We start from the raw sequence: 21,911 nt of genomic DNA, 5'->3' as shown, positions 1-21,911 counted from the left end.
CTCAAAGAAATAGCTTCAGAAGCTTCTCGAGTTACACCTAGAATTTGGGAGGAGAAATGTCAAGAAGTAAGGGATGCTAGAGTCTTCCAGTTATTGGAAAAACCAGTTAGAGGCTTTCATTAAGATATCTCAATATGGTTGAAAGAAAGGGAATATGTGATTGAAGATTATGATCCCTTCAAGAAAACCATTGACTTCCTACAAGGGGATAGGGATAATGTCATACGGTGAACTGACTTTGTGTGTTTTTGCTTTGGAAAACAAATGTCGCGGATAGCAAGAGTCGCCACCGACTTTTCTTTTATCCAATAAGGAAAGGTGGAAAAGAACAGGAAAGACCTTAATTAGATTTTGGGTTCGGGAGGTACATTATACAAAGGGAAGGTGTTAGCACCCTTTGTATCCATGGTTTTCCATGGGCTCTTAATTGCTTGATCACTTATGTTTGTCTGAAAAAGAAAAAAAAAGTGTTTGTGAATTGCTTAAAGAATGTTTTGAAGAAAAAGAGTTTAACTTTGTAATGATTCTTGTACGAATGTATACAAAGTATTTATCTCGTTTAATTTTGAAAGCGGTTTAGAAAAATATAACTTGGCAATGATTCTAGTACGAATGTATACCAAGTGGTGATTTTCTAGTATTTGCAAAGTGTGAGGTATGAAAAATGTTTTAGGTTGTGAGCCAGCAATTAAGAGTTATACCCACCCAAGGTCTTTATGGGCATTTCCTATCCTTATGAGGGTAAACTGTCCTTACTATTGAGAAGTAAGCAGTTTTATCCTTTGGATGTAAAAGGGACATCGTAGGGTCATCGATTGGTCATTGAAGGCAACATTTGTAAGGATACCTTAGCATTCGAAGGGACGATCATCATTTAACCGTAGGCTACAACGACGGGTCACCGAGGGACAAAAATCATATATTCGCAGGCAACATCCGAGGGACAATGATTTATTTTATAGGGACATGATGATTTAATCGAAGGGTCTTTGCTAAGTGTATCCCCACATTCGCGGGACATGACCATAATACCGTAATATCGCAAGGCAACAAAGAGAGGTCCAAGATCACATATTCAAAGGCAATATTTTATAATCAATTAGGTAGTTGTAATCAATTAGGTAATTAGGTCCACGTTATAATCAATTAGGTAATTAGGGTGAATCTCCACAAGGTATCCCACCAATAAAGTGGAATACCTAGCAAGCTACCTTCTCGGGAGTATGTGAACCCTTACAAAATTCAGCAAACAGGTCAGAATACCAAATCAGGGTGCGGTCCAGAGTTGCACCCAACAAAAGGCATCACAACAAAAATAGTGTTAGGTAAATAATGCATGATTACAATAAAACATGTCAGATAAGCAAAAAAATCAGAACGAAAAAATCAGCGACTGACACGTTCGCTCCTGCCTCGCCTAGCGACGGCTTGGCGAATGCTCGCTACATGCTCGCTTAGCGATGTGCTAGCGAGCGGCTGCGGGTTCTGGTTTTAATAACAGTACAATTCCAGAAAGCTCCAAACCCTATGGCATCCATCATAGAAATTACATGGTTAAACGTTCAAGACATTCATACATACTTAAATTCACATGCAAGACTTAAGATATTTTTATAAATTCAATCATAATGCCACATGCAAATTAAGAACATAAAGCGGTAATGGTAATGCAAACCTGTTTGCAATTGAATTGCAACCTTGAATTGGCAAGTCACTCTCAGGGTTGGCGCCGGATTGAGTTGGGCGGAGATAACCTTGGTGCAGATGAGTTTCCTTCAGGGTTTCCTTTAGGGTTGCTCTGAATTCTCTGGGTTAGCCTCCAGGGTTTGCTGTGCCTTCTCTCTATCTCCCGTTTTCGTTTTTCTTTTCTGAATGAGGTCCTTGGTATTTATAATAGTTTTTGTGACCTAATGGGCTCAGAATGAAGCCCAAAAATTCTGGTATTCGCAAGCTTCGCTAGGCGAGTGGTGCAGCGAAGAGTTCGCTAGGCGAATGATTTTGCTCGCCTAGCGAGCAAGCCATTTTAAGTCATTTTCTGGATTTGACCACCTGTGTACTCGGTCTTTGTTCCTTTAAGATCAATGCCTTGAGTAATGAGTTGGAATGCCTTGAAAAATGTCTTGCAAAATTAACGGGCAAATTTTGGGGTATGACAACTGCCCCTGTTCAATTTTCTTGAACCGAGAGAGTTAGAATGGTATGTACGCCATTCGTGGTCTGGAGGTGGAAGATTATTGAACATTTAAAATGCCCCAAAATTTTCACTTGTTAATCAACAGTTAGTCTTGATGAAGATGGGCTTAAAGATGCCATCCAGGGAGTTTGATGATGAGAGCTTCAGAGTGCGTCGTACATTAGACGATATCTGAAGACATGGGTGCCATACCGGGTCATACGCTAGACCGTATAGTGAGTCATCCATTAGGCTGTCGACTTCGCTGAGGAGTCAGAGTGTGTTATACGCTGCTGGGGATAAGGGATCAGAATGGATCATACGCTAGACCGTATCTGAATAGCAGAGTGAGTCGTCCCTTAGGCGGTCGACTTCGCTGAGGATGAAAGATCAGAATGGATCGTACGCTAGATCGTATCCGAGTTGCAGAATGAGTTGTCCATCAGGCTGTATCTGAGGATGAAAGGGTAGTCATACGCTAGACCATGTTTCAGAATGTACCGTACGCTGGGTAGTATCGGAGGAATAAAGATCAGAATGGATCATACGCTAGATCGTATCCGAGGGGTGAACATCCAAATGGGTCGTACGCTAGACCGTATTGGAGCCGTTGGAGGAACCATACGTTAGGCTGAATCAGAATGAACCGTACGTTAGGCTATATCTGACAATATTTGTACATGTTGGATTTGCAATAAATGTCTGGGATGGGCTTAAAGATGCCACCATTAGGAGAATATCAGAGTGCTTGTCCGAACGGATGTTCATGTGGATTATATCTGAAAGATGTAAATGTAATCGATAAAGATGTCCGTCTGAATGGATCTTTATTTTGACTGTATCCGGAGGATAATTAACCTGAAAAATAAAGTTAGCTTCATGCCATGTCATGATGCATGAGATATTTTATAAATGCGAACAATGTATGCATGCGTGTGCTGTGAAATGATGTAATGAATGAATTATGCGTCTAAAAAGTTTTTTCTGGCGACTCCCTGGGGAAAATAAATCCCCATCTTCTGGTTGGAGATACTTGTATTGATGACCCTTTCTTAGCTGGGGGATACTTGATTTCTGTTGATGGTGGAAACGCTCAACAGGGTCTGGCTGGGGATGGGAGAGATGACCAGTCTGTCTGGTGATGCCAACCTCTTCTGGAAAATAGCTGGTTTTTGTTGGGGAATGGAATTAGCAACCGGATTCATTGGAACGCATGGTTAGACCTTCTCCTCGATCCTGAAGTCTTTTGTAATTGCTATTTCCGTTTTATGCATGTATTTTTTGATAAACCTCGATCATATTCAAATGCATATACCAATTCAATCTAAATCAATGGACGTTTACGCAAACAAAACAGAGAAAGTAAAACAAAAGCATTTTTTTTTTGGAAACAAAATTGTATTGATTTTGAAAAAGGGCCTATAAACAGGCAATTTGTGTACAAGGAGACAGAAATCCTAGTAAGAGGAAATTGTCGAGAACATAAAGAAAAAGCTATGAAGGAAAAGCCCTGTGGATTTTAATTCTACTACTGTCATTATGTCTTCAAGCATCTCATCTCCTGCTGTCGGATAGAAGTGATTGACTTGTTCAGTCCCTTGAACTTGGATGAAGCTGTCTGAGAACGGGACATAGTCATACGCTTTTAATCCCTAATTTTTGCCTGGACCGCCTTTTCAGGTTTTCAGTCCACCAGGATACCCTTTTTTGCCCAAGCCGCCTTTTCAGGTTTTCGACTTGCCGGGTGTACATTTTTATATGTTTATCCCTAATTTTTGCCCGAACCCTTTTGGTTCGCCGGGATGCCCTTACTTTTGCCTAGGTACGTCGACCTAGCGGGTCTCTTTTATGCGTAGTATTTTTTAACTATGTCTGCGTTCACGGGATGTGGGAAGTCTTCGCCATCCATCGTAGCAAGTATCATGGCTCCACCGGAGAATACCTTCTTAACTACAAATGGCCCTTCGTATGTGGGAGTCCATTTTCCCCTGGGATCACTTTGTGGTAGAAGGATACGCTTGATCACCAAGTCGCCGATTTGATACACCCGTCTCTTGACCTTTTTGTTGAATGCCTGGGTCATGCGCTTCTGATATATCTGCCCATGACAAACAGCCGCAAGTCTCTTTTCATCAATCAAATTTATCTGATCGAGTCGAGTCTGAATCCATTCATCCTCGTCTAAACCTGCCTCTTTCATGATTCTTAGAGAGGGAATCTGAACCTCCACCGGTAAGACGGCTTCTATTCCGTAGACTAAAGAGAAAGGAGTTGCCCCTGTTGAAGTGCGTACTGAAGTGCGATAACCATGAAGAGCAAATGGTAACATCTCATGCCAGTCTTTGTGCGTTACTGTCATCTTTTGTATGATCTTCTTGATATTCTTATTAGCAGCCTCCACGGCGCCGTTCATCTTTGGCCGGTACGGAGAAGAGTTATGGTGTTTTATTTTGAACTGCGTGCAGAGTTCAGTAATCATTTTGTTGTTCAAATTGGTGCCATTGTCCGTGATAACTCTTTTAGGGATGCCATATCGACAAATAATACTATTCTTGATGAACCGTGCTACCACATTCTTGGTAACAAAAGCAAATGAGGCTGCCTCTACCCACTTTGTAAAGTAATCAATAGCAACAAGGATGAAACGATGTCCGTTGGAAGCAGTAGGTTTAATCTCTCCAATCATATCAATGCCCCACATTGCAAAAGGCCAAGGGGCTGTCAACACGTTTAATGGAGCAGGAGGCACATGTACTTTATCCGCATAGATCTGGCACTTGTGACAAGTTCTGGAGTGATGGTGGCAATCAGCTTCCATGGTAGACCAATAATACCCTGATCTCAGAATCTTCTTGGCCATTGTATGTCCACTAGAATGAGTCCCAAAGATACCATCATGCATGTCTTCCATAATCTTTTCTGCTTCCTTTTTATCCACACAGCGAAGCAGAGTCGAATCATGATTACGTTTGTATAATACTCCATTACTCAGAAAGAATTTAGCGGAGAACTTCCTCAGGAATTTTCTGTCGTTGATGGACGCCCCTTCAGGGTATTCCTGAGCTTCTAAATATCTTTTTACTTCGTGGAACCAAGGTTTCTCTTCTACTTCATCAGCGTTAAGTCCATAACAATATGCTGGTTCATCTAGTCGTTCAATGGTGATCATGGGAGCTTCATTGTCCCATCTGACTCTGAACATAGAGGACATGGTAGCTAAGGCGTCTGCCAACTGATTCTCCTCTTGTGGAATATGTTCGAATGTAATCTCTTCAAAACATGGGATTAATGTCAGCACCCGTTCTCGATAAGGGATGAGATTCGGATGTTTAGTGTCCCATGCTCCTATGATCTGACTGATTACCAAAGCTGAGTCTCCATACACACTCAAAAACTTGATTCTCAGGTCTATAGCAGCTCTGAGTCCCAAAATACATGCTTCATACTCGGCCATATTGTTGGTACAATCAAAACATAGTCTAGCAGTGAAAGGCGTATGGCAACCCTTGGGAGAAATAATTACAACACCAACACCATTGCCCAACGCATTAGAAGATCCATCGAAAACCATAGTCCATCGGGATCCCAGTTCGGGTCCTTCATCTGGTCCAGGTTCTTCGTAATCAGTAACAAGCATGACATCCTCATCTGGGAACTCAAAATTCATGGATTGGTAATCATCCACTGCTTGATGAGCCAAATGATCAGCTAGCACGCTTCCTTTGATTGCTTTCTGGGTAGTATACTGGATATCATACTCCGTTAAAATCATCTGCCATCTTGCTATTCTTCCGGAGAGGGCAGGTTTCTCAAATATATATTTGATAGGGTCCATCTTAGAAATCAACAAAGTGGTATGATTCAACATATACTGTCTTAGTCGGCGAGCAGCCCAGGCCAAAGCACAGCAAGTTCTCTCGAGCAGTGAGTATCTTGTTTCACAGTCGGTAAATTTTTTCTAAGGTAGTATATGGCATGCTCTTTTCGACCAGACTCGTCATGTTGCCCCAACACGCACCCCATTGAATTTTCTAACACGGTCAAATACATGATTAAAGGTCTTCCTTCAACTGGCGGTATCAGGATCGGAGGTTCCTGGAGATACTTCTTGATTTTGTCAAAAGCTTCTTGACATTCGTCATTCCATATCATCTCTTGATTTTTCCTCAGTAGTTTGAAGATGGGTTTGCAGGTAGCAGTTAAATGGGAGATAAATCGGGCAATGTAATTCAAGCGTCTCAAGAAGCCTCTGACTTCTTTATCTGTACGGGGAACAGGCATTTCTTGAATAGCTCTCACCTTAGCCGGGTCAACCTCAATTCCTTTACCACTGACAATAAATCCCAAGAGTTTACCGGATCTTACTCCAAAGGTGCATTTGTTCGGGTTCAATCTCAGCTTGTATTTCTTCAACCTCTCAAACAATTTGTACAAATGGTCGAGATGTTCTCCTTCAGTATGAGATCTGGCTATCATGTCATCCACATATACTTCTATTTCGTGATGAATCATATCATGGAACAAAACCACCATAGCACGCTGGTACGTTGCCCCGGCGTTCTTTAAATCGAATGGCATTACTTTGTTACAAAAAGTGCCCCATTGCGTCACAAACGTAGTTTTCTCCATGTCTTCAGGTGCCATCTTAATCTGGTTATAACCCGAGAATCCATCCATGAAGGAGGATACTTTGTGTTGAGCGGTGTTATCTACCAGAACATCGATGTGCGGGAGTGGAAAGTCATCTTTGGGACTCGCTTTATTCAAATCTCTGTAATCTACACACATTCGCACCTTACCATCCTTCTTTGGCACTGGTACCACATTAGCAACCCATTGAGGATAAGAAGTAACAGCCAGAAAACCTGCATCAAATTGTTTCATAACCTCGGCTTTGATTTTCTCAGACATTTCAGGACGCATGCGACGAACCTTCTGCTTAACAGGACGACAATCTTCCTTCATTGGCAGCCGATGCACTACTATATCAGTATCCAGTCCTGGCATGTCTTCATAAGACCAAGCAAAGATCTCCATATAGTCATGTAACATCTGAATCAATCTTCCTTTGACACTGTTTTCCAAGCCTGCTCCTATTTTGACTTCTTTCTTGTCCACTTCAGTACCCAGGTTTACAATTTCGATTGACTCTTCATGCGGCTGTATAGTCCTTTCTTCTTGCAGTAACAGTCTGGTAAGTTCTCCAGGTACTTCACAATCTTCCTCACTTCTATCCTCGGCTTGGTAGATCGGATTTTCAAAGTCATAATGAACAGTAGGAGAACTATTATCAACAGGATCCAGGGTGGGTATGGATCTGCAATTTGTTACGTGAGTGTGTGTAAGAAAACATAGCTTGTTTGAAAGATGACAGGAAAGATAAAGAGCGCAATATTTGAATGCAAAAAGTCCATTGATTTATTGAATGTGAATATGCTTATGAAAATGACAAAACCCTTAACAAATTAGCTATTGTGCCCCGGGCATAGACACAATGCTTTAAGAAGTTCAATTGTAAAAATTAAAAATTTGCAACACTAAAATAGACAAAAACAATTACTCCTGACTAAAGGAAATCGGGACAGTGTCTTCAGCCTTCCAATTATTGAGTCCGTCACCAATTGTTGGGAAAATCCAGCTATCCAGGTCGCAATCGCTGTCAGCATCTTCTACAGCATTAATCTGATCTTTGACCATCCTTTCAGAGTTAAACCCCAGGCCAGACTTGTCAGACTTGTACGGTACGTTGATCAGTTGACCCCAACCAGTACGACCACCATTTTCAACCACGGCTTGAGCGTCCTTCAGAGAAATCATAGCAGGAGGAGCACGAATAACCTTGGGCACACGGGAAGTTGGCTTAAGGACATGATTAGTCGGAGGAACTACTTCGAATGACTGAGAAGGAGTCTCAAAGAATTCACCATCCATCTCGACGTATCTGAAGGTATGCACACTACTGACAATATACTCTTCTTCCCCACACACAGTGACGATCTTACCCTCTATTGGATACCTCAGTTTTTGATGGAGAGACGAAGCTACAGCAGTTGCCCCATGAATCCAAGGGCGTCCCAGCAAGCAGGAATAGGCAGGACGAATGTTCATTACGTGAAAGATAGTGTTGAAGACTTGAGGTCCTATCTTGATAGGGAGGACCACTTCACCGTGGACAACGCTCTTCGCACCATCGTAAGCACGCACTACAACGTCACTAGGCTTCAGTTCAATGCCTTTACAGTCAAGTTTATCGAGCACAGCTGTCGGCAGCACATTCAAAGAAGAGCCATTGTCGATCAATACGTGAGATAAGGTGATCCCCTCACACTCGATGGAGATATGCAGAGCTCTATTGTGATTCTTTCCTGCTGGTGTCAGGTCAGCATCGGAAAAGCCTAGGCCATTGTCCACAGCCAGGTTAGCAACATAGTTTTCGAACTGATCGACGGATGTCTCCTGAGGTACATGAGCAGTCTTCAAGAATTTTATCAATGCCTTGGCATGAGATTCAGAAGATAATAACAAGGACAACATCGAGATCTTAGACGGAGTATGCCCCAGCTGTTCTACCACATCAAAATCACTCTTACGGATGATTTTCAGCATTTCCTCCACTTCCTGCTTGGCAACATCTTCAGTAGTAACTTCGACCAGTGTCTTTGACTGAGAAGGGTTGATCACTGGTTCCTTTCCTCGAGTTTCAGGGGCGGGAGGTGAGATTTCTGGAGAGAAGATCCTTCCGCTTCGAGTAACTTTACTAGTCCCAACAATGTCATTAGGATTAGCAGAGTTACCAACTTGCTTTACGCCATGGATGTAAACATCACCTCCATAATTCCAAGGAATGGCTTTGCTTGAGGAATACGGCACCGGGCCAGGTGCAGTAATGATTAGGAGAGCTATCTTGGGCTCAACAGTAATCTTCACAGGTACTCTGGTAGCGGTAATCTTCACTGGAACTTTGGACCTAGCAATCACAGATATTTCTTCAACAGGGTTTTCCATCTTAGGAATCCTTTCAAAGAGAATTGTACGATCATCCATCAGTCGTTGAATACCATTCCTCAATTTCAGGCAATCATTGGGTCGGAGTATACAGAGATCGCAATTTTCAGCACAACCTGGAAATAAACCAGCTTGAAATAAGTTCTTCTTGATGGTCAGGAGAGGAGATGTTAAATCAGCTACATTAGAAATGTGAGAATTATCATCCACAGCATTAACAGTCTTGTCATGGTTAGGCATAGGTGCAGTGATGACATTAGGAGTCTCTGGAGGATCAAATTCAATTTCTCCAGCGTCGATCATATCCTGAATCTTATTCTTCAACGACCAACAATCGTTTGTATCATGCCCGGGGCTATCGGAGTGATATGCACACCTGGCGTTGGGATTATAACGAGGAGAAGTGGTGTTGGGATTCGTAGGAGGATCTCTGAGGGTAATCAAATTTGCTTTTAGCATACCCTGCAGTGCCTGTGCTAAAGTCATATTGATCTTGGTAAACTGCCTTCTTGGCCTGTCTTGTCTGTGCTGGAAGTTTTGAGATGGCGGTGCTGCAATCGTAACTGCTCCAATGGTATGGTCACGATTTTTCTTGTTACGACCCCTTTGACCGTACACAGCATTTGATTCGTTCCTCCCCTGGTAGGACCTTTTGGTGCTTGCAGAGGTAGTCGCCTGTATCTTTCCACTTCGAATGCCGCTTTCAACACGTTCACCTGTCAATATAAGGTCAGTGAAACCCGATGAAGAACTTCCCAGTAGATGGCTGTAGAATGGGCCAGTCAGTGTACCCATGAACATGTCCACTAATTCTCGATCAGTCATAGGGGGTTTTACTCTGCCAGCCAAATCTCTCCATTTTTGAGCATATTCTTTGAAGCTTTCTTTAGATCCCATAGTCATATTCTACAACTGTAGCCGAGTGGGTGCCAATTCAGAATTATACTGGTAGTGCTTGTAGAAAGATGTCGCTAAATCAGTCCAGGTGTGGATGTTAGAGCTCTCGAGCTGATAATACCACTCCAACTGTGTGCCAGACAGACTCTCTTGGAAGAAATGGATCCATAGTTTCCTATCAGTGGTATACGGCTGAATCTTTCTCACATAAGCTCTCAGATGCATCTGAGGACAAGACGCACCATCGTACTTAGTGAAAGTGGGGATCTTGAATTTGCGAGGAATGACCACATCAGAGACCAGTCCCAAGCTTTCGAAATCCAGACCGAGCGCCTTCTGACCCTCCATAGCTAGCATACGTTCTTCCAGCAACTTGTACTTGCCATCTCTTGGAGAGTACTGTTCATTCTCATAATCTTCATCGTCGTCCTCATGGTTAAAAAGATCAACCTTCTCCTCTTCTGAATCATTCTCTGTCTCCTCTTCTTGATCCTTCAGAATTCTAATCTTGACTCCCGCGGCCTGTCCTTTAAGCCTTCTTCCCGGGTTGATGTAACTCACAGCTTTCTTGTCTTTCTTCTTCTCGAGCAAGAGAGCCTTCAGTTCTTCCTGCCCCTTGGATAAGCTCAGGATCATCTCCTGGAATTGAGCATTCTGAGCCTGGAGATCTTTGACAGTTTGTTCGTGAGCCATTTTTCTGTTTAGAAGGAAGACCGTGAGAATATTGATCCTTTAGAATACCTGTTATGCAATGTTATGTTATGCTATGCAATGTATGAAATGTTTTCAAGGACTTCTGGAATTTAACTTTGCGTAAACCACCAAAAAAGAGGGAAACTTTTATTAATAATTTCTTTAATCAATGTTCATTACAAAAGGAAATAATAAAAATACAATGAAAGCTCAAGTCTCCCAGGGACGGCTTCTTTTTGGGCGAAGATATGCATTGAGTCTTCGTTCCTCATTAAGCTGGCTGGTGAGCTCTAATACTTTCTTCCTTTCTGCAACGAACTGAGTCTCAAAAGTATCCCTTTCCTCTCTCAACTGGATCCAGGATCTCTTCAATTCTTCAACATTGGTAGGCATATCTGGATAAGGAATGATCTGAGGAGTACCTCCTTCAACTTCTGGTTCAACAATCAGCGGTCCGACTGCAAGATATGGCATGCCAAGTTCACGAGCTCTTGCGCGTACCCATCTGAGATAAGGCTCCATAGGGATAAAGTTTTTCTTTCCTAAAGTACTTGTTTTCACCATGCCCTAAGCTCGTACAAACCTTTGACGGAGACCTTGAGAATCATTGTCATAGTCAAACACAGTGCCTTGGATAATTATTTCATGTGGACCATCTCTTCGAGCATAACCAAACTGATGTAGGGCTAAAGCTGGATTATAAGTAATGCCTCCCCTCATACCCAGGAGGGGTACATTAGAGAATTCTCCACAACGGTCAATGATGATAACATTTTCTTTGAGATGAGGACACCAACAGATGTCTGAATGGGAGAGCGACATTATCCTTTGAGACCATTTCAGATTTTGCTCATTCTTCAAGACTGATTGAGGAAGGTGCGAAATAAACCATCTAGACAATAAAGGTATGCAGCACTTGAGAGTCCCTTGCCTTTTCATAGTACGGGTGTGAAAGGAATGCAAAATGTCTCCAAGCAAGGTAGGCACAGGGTTATGAGTGAGAAATATCTTAATAGCATTTATGCCTATGAATTGGTCGGGATTAGGAAATAACACCAAACCATAGATTAGTAATGCTAGGACATCTTCGAAAGCATGGACATCCATAACCTTTAAGAATTCTCGGGCCTTATTTATCAGAAATTTGGCAAGTAATCCCTTAACTCCACTTCTGGTTACCCAGTTGGTTTCAATGTCTGACTTTGTCATGTGTAAAGCCGCGGCAACTTCTTCAGATTTCGGAACCCTTTCCAAACCACTGAAAGGTATTTGATCAAGGATAGGTATCCCAAGCAGCCTGGAAAACTCTTCTAATGTGGGTACCAACTGATAATCTGGGAAAGTGAAGCAATGATGTTTAGGATCGAAGAACTGGAATAGAACTCTCATCATATCTTCTTTGAAACCAGCGGTAACCAAATTGAGGAGAGAACCATGTTTCTTGATGAACTGAGCCTGATCGGGAAGTTCTGACACTAAACCCTTTAGTTGAGGAGAGATTGCTACAAAATTGATCCGAATGGTCTTTCTGGAAGCCATAGCCCTGTTACAGAGCAAAGTTAAATCCCTAAGTCCTTGAAATGGTTAGTACAATGCCATGATGTTATGATGTTATGATGTTATGATGTTAAGTAAACAACAAGCACAAACAAGTCACACAACAATCATTCCTAGGTTTTAAGGCTTGCATGAGTTCCATAGGTAAGTACCCTCCCCACTGAAGTTTGGTTGGTTCAACCTGTCCTATAATAGTAACCGGGTTCTAGAAGGATCTCAAATCATTGACCTTCCTTTAAGTCCACTTCAGTGCAACACCAAGTGGTTGACCGAAGCTTCCCTAAAGTCCAATCTCAAAGAGTGTAGTATCGAGTCTCAACCAACCCCAGTCGGAACCGAAGTCAGTTATCTCACTACTTTCTAATGGCTAGGATGAGTCAATTAGGGTTCTAAAGGTCTGGTTAATGCTTTGATGACACCACGCGGAAGCCAAATTTTTCCTCAAGTAAACATGAGGAACATCAGGACATCCAAAGTGTCACATTAACCGTAGCCATCATTTTGACCATTCTAGTATACGCTGGATAGTCGCGATGATCTTTTGCTACTTACCTAAGGTACACTAGATCCGGGTGTAGGATCTTTCACTCAAGCATAAAATACCCAAGCAATCCCTTAAAAGTAAATCAGACAATTTAAATAAGTGATCTTGTTTTTTAAGGTAACCTCTCTTTAATAATCCCCAGCAGAGTCGCCAGTTCTGTCATACGGTGAACTGACTTTGTGTGTTTTTGCTTTGGAAAACAAATGTCGCGGATAGCAAGAGTCGCCACCGACTTTTCTTTTATCCAATAAGGAAAGGTGGAAAAGAACAGGAAAGACCTTAATTAGATTTTGGGTTCGGGAGGTACATTATACAAAGGGAAGGTGTTAGCACCCTTTGTATCCATGGTTTTCCATGGGCTCTTAATTGCTTGATCACTTATGTTTGTCTGAAAAAGAAAAAAAAAGTGTTTGTGAATTGCTTAAAGAATGTTTTGAAGAAAAAGAGTTTAACTTTGTAATGATTCTTGTACGAATGTATACAAAGTATTTATCTCGTTTAATTTTGAAAGCGGTTTAGAAAAATATAACTTGGCAATGATTCTAGTACGAATGTATACCAAGTGGTGATTTTCTAGTATTTGCAAAGTGTGAGGTATGAAAAATGTTTTAGGTTGTGAGCCAGCAATTAAGAGTTATACCCACCCAAGGTCTTTATGGGCATTTCCTATCCTTATGAGGGAAAAGTGTCCTTACTATTGAGAAGTAAGCAGTTTTATCCTTTGGATGTAAAAGGGACATCGTAGGGTCATCGATTGGTCATTGAAGGCAACATTTGTAAGGATACCTTAGCATTCGAAGGGACGATCATCATTTAACCGTAGGCTACAACGACGGGTCACCGAGGGACAAAAATCATATATTCGCAGGCAACATCCGAGGGACAATGATTTATTTTATAGGGACATGATGATTTAATCGAAGGGTCTTTGCTAAGTGTATCCCCACATTCGCGGGACATGACCATAATACTGTAATATCGCAAGGCAACAAAGAGAGGTCCAAGATCACATATTCAAAGGCAATATTTTATAATCAATTAGGTAGTTGTAATCAATTAGGTAATTAGGTCCACGTTATAATCAATTAGGTAATTAGGGTGAATCTCCACAAGGGTATCCCACCAATAAAGTGGAATACCTAGCAAGCTACCTTCTCGGGAGTATGTGAACCCTTACAAAATTCAGCAAACAGGTCAGAATACCAAATCAGGGTGCGGTCCAGAGTTGCACCCAACAAAAGGCATCACAACAAAAATAGTGTTAGGTAAATAATGCATGATTACAATAAAACATGTCAGATAAGCAAAAAAATCAGAACGAAAAAATCAGCGACTGTCACGTTCGCTCCTGCCTCGCCTAGCGACGACTTGGCGAATGCTCGCTACATGCTCGCTTAGCGATGTGCTAGCGAGCGGCTGCGGGTTCTGGTTTTAATAACAGTACAATTCCAGAAAGCTCCAAACCCTATGGCATCCATCATAGAAATTACATGGTTAAACGTTCAAGACATTCATACATACTTAAATTCACATGCAAGACTTAAGATATTTTTATAAATTCAATCATAATGCCACATGCAAATTAAGAACATAAAGCGGTAATGGTAATGCAAACCTGTTTGCAATTGAATTGCAACCTTGAATTGGCAAGTCACTCTCAGGGTTGGCGCCGGATTGAGTTGGGCGGAGATAACCTTGGTGCAGATGAGTTTCCTTCAGGGTTTCCTTTAGGGTTGCTCTGAATTCTCTGGGTTAGCCTCTAGGGTTTGCTGTGCCTTCTCTCTATCTCCCGTTTTCGTTTTTCTTTTCTGAATGAGGTCCTTGGTATTTATAATAGTTTTTGTGACCTAATGGGCTCAGAATGAAGCCCAAAAATTCTGGTATTCGCAAGCTTCGCTAGGCGAGTGGTGCAGCGAAGAGTTCGCTAGGCGAATGATTTTGCTCGCCTAGCGAGCAAGCCATTTTAAGCCATTTTCTGGATTTGACCACCTGTGTACTGGGTCTTTGTTCCTTTAAGATCAATGCCTTGAGTAATGAGTTGGAGTGCCTTGAAAAATGTCTTGCAAAATTAACGGGCAAATTTTGGGGTATGACAGATAAGTACCGTACAAAACTCAACAGGTTGGTAGAGTTCTGCAACTGGGCCGCTAAAGACATGCCATGGAAACTAAAGGATGCGATCAAAGAATTGAATGAAGACAACACCCATGCTACTGTGATCAGTTTCATCTTGCTTTGCAGAGAATTGTTGAGAAGATTCAAGAAGGAGTTGGAAGAACTCCAAGCAAGGAAGCCTGCAGTCTTATTTTCGTTTTTTATGTTTTTCTTTGTTTGGGATGTATTTGACTTTGGATTTTAGGCCTTTGTATCATGTAGTTGAATGAATGATGTTTAAGTTGTTTCATTGTTATCTTGTTTTGATATTTCTTACTTCTCTGAATAATTAAACAACTAATGAATTCGAACGATTCCCTGAAAATAAAATACGCATATCACTTGCATCCCCATATACATCGCTCACCAGAAAATCCAAAACTCACACAATCTTCTACCCTTTGTCCAGTAACGCTGACTAATCAACACAGATACGAGACGTTCAACAACTACAGGATGACGTTGGAACAAGTTGAGGCCAATCAGGTCATCATGAGGACAGATATCACTGCTATCCAGGAGAAGATAGACCAGTTACTCGAGACTATGATGGAAATTTCTTAGAGGGACAGAGATGCTGAAATGGAGGCTAGCGCTAAGAGAATTGCAAGTCAAGTGGGCACCTCATGCTTGGTCAATCAAGATGACAATTTTTACCGTGCTAAGGGAGTTCATCTTCATATACCAGTGGGGAATGAAGACCACATAGAGCTTTTTGATGCATCTGCTCAACATGAGTCCGAGGTTGCAGAAGATGACCAATATGATGCTTTTTACATATCTTATCCGCAAAAACCAAAAGTTCTTCTGGATCCTGCTGCAGAAAGACTTCGTGCTTTGGAGAAGAAAGTAAAGGCTATAGAGGGTAACAATATCTTTGGCTCAGCAGCCATGAACATGCGATTGGTTTCGAATTTGGTCAACCCGACTAAATTTAAAACTCCTGATTTTGAAAAGTACAAAGGATAGACTTGCCCAAGAAGTGATTTGGTGATGTATTTTAGGAAAATGGTTGCACACACTAAAATGGTATCTGAGTTTTTAACAAGGACGAATTCGGAGTTGGGAAGACTTGGTTGATGCTTTCCTCCATCAATACAAATACAATCTCGATATGGCACCTGATCGTATGAAGTTACAGGGTATGTCTTTGAATGAAAGAGAATCATTCAAAGAATACACTCAGAGATGGAGAGAGTTGACAGCTCAAGTAGAACCTTCGTTGTTCGAGAAGGAAATGACTGGAATATTTGTAGACACGTTGAAAGATCCCGTCTTTGACAGGTTGGTGAGCAGCACGACATCAAACTTTGCTTACTTAGTAACCATTGGAGATCGAATTGAGAAGGGATTGAAGGATGGAAAAATTCAAGGCACTGTTGGGGCATCCAACACACCGAAGAAGTATTCTGGAGGCTTCCAAAAGAAAAAGGAAGGTGATACGAGTGCTATCTCAATGGTGTATAAGGGTAAGCAACAAATCCCTTATGATCAAGTCACTGTTGTGGTACCTATACCATACCAGCAACGAATACAACAACAACAATAATAGGTTTATCAACAACAACCTCCACCACAACGGCAACAACAAAATTCCTCTCCATAGTGATAGTTCAAACCAAGATCACCACGAAGGAAGCTTGACCATTTTCCTGTGCCTTATAGCCAGATATTTTCGTACTTGCAGAAAGAGGGATAGTTAACTTTAAGGGAGTTAAGGCCATCCACTTTCCCTTATCCTTCTGGGTAGGATGCTAATGCCCATTGTGAATTTCACATGGGTACACCTGGACATACCATAGAAAATTGTTATGCTTTTCAAAATCGGGTGCAAGATCTGGTCGAGGCTAAAGCTGTCACTTTTACCCCGAGAGGCCCGAATGTTAAGACTAATCCTATGCCTACTCATGGAGGGGCATCAGTCAGTCTCATAGAAGAAACCAATGAACAAAGATTAGTCAGGAAGGTGGAAGAAATTCAAACCCCTATTACTATGATAGAGGTACAACTGTTGAAGAGTGGTTTGACCTTTTTTTTTGTTGATGAAGATAACATTTAAGAGTTCCATTCAGCAAACGTTGGATCAAGGTACAATGCAAATCGAGCGTTGTATTGAAGATAAGAAAGAGAAGGAGGTGGTTATGGTTGACATTCCTTATGATGTAGTTAACGTGCAAATTCCTAACACCCCTTTGGTAATAGAATTTCCAGCACCATTTGCCTACGAAGATGAAAAAGTTATGCCATGGATATATCATCCCAGAGCTTTAAAGCAGGGCCAGGAGAACCAACCTTTGGTTATTAATGAGCCAAATGTAACCTCCATTGTAGGGTCGGGTGGAATAACACGTAGTGGCCGAGTGTTTACACCAAGAACTGTTGATACGTCTGCTAAAGCCAATGGGAAGGAAGTTTCCAACCATGTTCAAATTCCTACTCCAAACAATGAATCTCAGGAAATGCACTTATCTCTAAAAGCTGTCATTACTTAAGGAGAAGCTGAAGAATTCCTGAGAATAATCAAGAAGAGTGACTAAAAGGTAGTCGATCAACTAAACCAAACTCTTTCAAAGATATTAGTGTTGTCTATGCTACTCATCTCTGAGGCGCATAGGGATTCATTAATGAGGGTTTTGAGTGCTCCTCATATTACAAAAGATATCACGGTAGAACAATTTGATGATGTGATCTCTTGCGTAACCACTGGTAACTTCCTGGGATTTAACGATGATGAATTGCCTTTCGAGGGGAAGAGCCACAATAAAGCTTTACATATCTCCCAAAGATGTGTAGACACCCTGTTATTAAAAGTTTTAGTGGATACGGGTTCTTCCTTGAACGTTATCTCAAAAACTCCTTTGGTAAAGCTGCCTTTGGAAGGATTAGATATGAAGCCTATCACTCTGATAGTAAAGGCTTTTGATGGCTCAAGGAGAACAGTGATATGAGAGTTTGACTTGCCAATCAAAATAGACCCAACCATCTTCACTATCACATTCCAAGTCATGGACATACATCATGGGTATAGCTGCTTATTGGAAGACCTCAGATCCATGTTACGGGTGCAGTAACCTCCACCCTGCATCAAAAATTGAAGTTCATTACAAACAACAAGATGATCGTAATTGGAGGTGAAGAGGATATTCTAGTTAGCCACCTAACATCTTTCATGTACATTGATGTGGAGGGTGAAATTGTCGAGACGCCTTTTCAATCCTTGGAAGTGGTGAATGTGTTGACAGTCCAACAGGTATCTGAGTCACCAAATCCTGAGTTGTCAATGGCCTCATAGAAAGGAGCTAAAGCTATTATAGAGACCGGTAATGCCCAAGGTTGGGGCAAGTTGATAGAAACATGTGAGAAGTGAGACAAGTTTGGGTTAAGATATGAGTCATCCTCAAATAAAACAAACAATCAACTTGGCAAAAAGCAAATTCCTCCTGTTGAAGAGACATTTACAAGTGTCAGCCATATCTTTGGTAATCAGATTGTGATGATCGATGATGAAACCTATAATGAAGTGGTGTCTAGTTGGATACGTCAGGAAGCGCCCGGTGAAGAACTGAAGAATTGGAAGACTATGGAGATCCCTCAAATATTTCAAAAGTAATTTTATTATTTTAGTCAAAACCTTGTGCTTTGCCTAAGGCACAATGGCGTGTTGTAGGGCCTCCTTATTTTCAGAACTTTGATTATCATTAATAAAGTGGCAATTTGCATTCAAATTTTGTTCCTTTCACATCTTTTATATATACGATAAAGCGGCGGTAATTTTTTTACGCATGCACTTTCTAAATAAACTGCATAAGTCATAACATGCAGAAACACCACTGAGACCATTGACAACGATATTGCTATGGTCTTGTATGATTTTGATTGTCCAATTAACCTGGTCGAAGATGAAGGCGAGGAAGATTGTGAACTCCCTGAAGAGCTAGCCAGATTACTCAAGCAGGAAGAGATAGTCATTCAACCGCACTATGAGGACGTCGAAGTTATCAACCTTGGAACAGAGGAGGACAAGAAAGAAGTGAAGATAGGCACCACTCTCCAAGATGCAATAAAGACAAGACTGATAGAACTTCTTCATGAGTATGCTGATGTATTTGCTTGGTCATATCAGGTTATGTCTGGGTTAGATACTGATATTGTCATACATAAGCTGTCACTCAAGGAAAAATGTCATGCGGTCAAACAAAAGCTAAGGAGAACTCGTACATATATGGCTCTCAAGATTAGAGAAGAGGTGAGAAAGCAGTTTGATGTCAGATTCTTAGAGGTTTCCAAGTACCCACAATGGGTTGCCAACATTGTGCCGGTACCAAAGAAAGATGTAAAAGTCTGCATGTGTGTTGACTATCGATATCTAAACATAGATAGTCTAAAAGACGATTTCCCGTTACCTCATATTAATGTACTGGTTGATAATACAACTCAGTTCTCAATATTTTCTTTCATGGGTGGTTTTTCCGGATATAACCGGATTAAGATGGATCCGGAGGACAATGAGAAAACTACATTCATCACCCCTTGGGGAACTTTCTACTATAAGGTGATACCTTTTGGTTTAAAGAATGTTGGGGCAACATATCAACGTGCCATGGTGACTCTCTTTCATGACATGATTCATAAAGAGATCGAAGTATATGTTGATGATATGATTGGCAAATCCCAAACTGAAGAGGAATAGATTATCAATCTGCAAAAATTGTTTGCTCGACTAAGGAAGTTTATATTGAGACTTAACCCTAATAAATGTACGTTTGGGGTTCGATCTGGAAAGCTTTTGGGCATTATTGTAAGCCAGAAAGGAATTGAGGTGGATCCTAATAAGGTCGGGGCTATTTAAAACATGTTTGTGCCAAAGACCGAGAAAGAAGTTCATGGATTTATAGGGAGATTAAATTACATCTCCAGATTTATTTCACATCTCACTGCCACATGTAACCCAATATTCAAGCTTCTGAGGAAAGATTAAGCAATTGAGTGAAATGATGATTGCCAAGCAGCTTTTGACAAGGTCAAAGAATACATACAAGAAACACCAATTTTGATGCATCATGTCCAAGGAAGGCCTCTCATCATGTACTTAAAAGTACTCAATGAGTCTATGGGTTGTGTGTTAGGGCAGCAAGATGAAACTGGTAAGAAAGAACATGCCATCTATTATCTGAGCAAGAAGTTTAACGACTGTGAGACCAGATACTCATTGCTCGAAAAGACTTATTGTGCGCTTGCGCAGACTTCTAAATGTCTCAGACAATACATGCTGACTCACACCACTTGGTTGATATTCAGGATGGACCCCATCAAGTACATATTTGAAAAAACAGACCTCGCCGGTAGGATTGCCCGATGGCAGATGTTATTATCATAATACGACATCCAATATGTCGCACAAAAGGCCATAAAGGGTAGTGTGTATACCATCTTGCTCACCATCCGATGGAGGATTACCAACCTTTGAAGTTTGATTTCCCATACCCATTATGGTTGTCAAAGAATATGAGATCCTTGGACCTGACGAAGGACCCGAATCAGGGGATCGATGGACTCTCATGTTTGATGGTGCTTCAAATGCTACAAGACATGAAGTTGGGGCAGTATTAATGTCTCCCAAGAATTTTCACCTACCATTCACAACAAAGCTTTGCTTCACTTGTACAAACAACATGGTTGAGTATGAAGCTTGCATACTGGGACTAGAGGAGGAAATTGAGTTAACGATTAAAGTCCTTGAAGTATATTTAGTGATACATAAAATTAGGGGTGATTGGGAAACGAGACATGCTAATCTAATTCAATATCGGAATCATGTGATGAAGTTGCTCCCGAAATTTGACCAAATCACTTTTTCCCATATTCCTCGAGAAGAGAATCATATGGAAGACGCTTTGGCAACTCTGGAATCCATGTACAAGTTGATATGGCCTAACCATCATCCTAATATTGAAATCAGAAGTTTTGACGAACCTGCTCATTGCTTAACAATAGCAGAAGAATCAGATGGAAAACCCTGGTTCTTTGATATCAAACACTATCTTGAGAAACAAGAATATCTGGCAGATGCTTCTAGCCTTGACAAAGGGACTATACGGAGATTGACATCAAAGTTCTTCCTAAATAGAGATGTGATATATAAGCGGAATTATGACATGATCATTCTCAGACATGTGGACAAATATGAAGCTAATCAACTCATGAAGGATATACATGAAGGATCCTTCGACACTCATGCAGGTGGACATGCGATGGAAAAAAAAATTCTGAGGGCAGGTTACTACTGGCTAACAATGGAAGTTGACTATTATCATTATGCCAAAACATGCTACAAGTGCTAGATATACGCATACAAGGTGCACGTACCACCTACCCCTCTAAATATCATAGTATCACCATGTCCTCTCTCTATGTGCGGAATTGGCATGATTGGGATGATTTAACCTAAAGCATCTAATTAATATATGTTTATACTGGTTTCCATAGATTACTTCACCAAATGGGTCGAAGCCTCATCTTATGCCAATGTCACCAAGCAAGTGGTTGCCCGCTTCTTGAAGAACAACATCATATGCCGATACGGGGTCCCCAATAAAATCATCACTGATAATGGGTCCAACCTCAACAATAAAACAATAGAGGATTTGTGTGCAACATTCAAAATTGAACACCATAACTCATCACTATACCGGCCCAAGATGAATGAAGTTATTTAAGCTGCAAACAAAAATATCAAGAAGGTCATTCAGAAAATGGTGGTCACATATAAGGATTGGCACGAAATGCTACCTTTTGAGTTGCATGGCTATCATACATCAGTACGTACTTCGATAGGGAAATCCCGTATTCCTTTGTCTATGGCATGGAAGCAGTCCTCCCTATAGAAGT

General features: G+C 41.2%; 1 protein-coding gene across 1 annotated transcript; it reads left to right on the top strand.

Moving 5' to 3' along the window:
- Positions 1-20,512: 20,512 nt before the first annotated feature.
- Positions 20,513-21,364, top strand: LOC127096090 (uncharacterized). Its single transcript, XM_051034711.1, has one exon. The coding sequence runs from the start codon at positions 20,513-20,515 to the stop codon at positions 21,362-21,364; it is 852 nt and encodes a 283-aa protein (XP_050890668.1).
- The last annotated feature ends 547 nt before the right edge of the window (positions 21,365-21,911 follow it).

The sequence above is a fragment of the Lathyrus oleraceus genome, chromosome 1 (assembly GCF_024323335.1).
Source record: "Lathyrus oleraceus cultivar Zhongwan6 chromosome 1, CAAS_Psat_ZW6_1.0, whole genome shotgun sequence".
In the NCBI taxonomy this organism is placed as follows: Eukaryota; Viridiplantae; Streptophyta; class Magnoliopsida; order Fabales; family Fabaceae; genus Lathyrus; species Lathyrus oleraceus.
The sequence above is the reverse complement of the archived record's forward strand: the minus strand, read 5'-3'. Positions and strand labels throughout refer to the sequence as shown.

Excerpts from the sequence above, each read along its gene's own strand:
- LOC127096090 (XM_051034711.1), top strand. The coding sequence starts at position 20,513 with ATGGTTGTCAAAGAATATGAGATCCTTGGACCTGACGAAGGACCCGAA.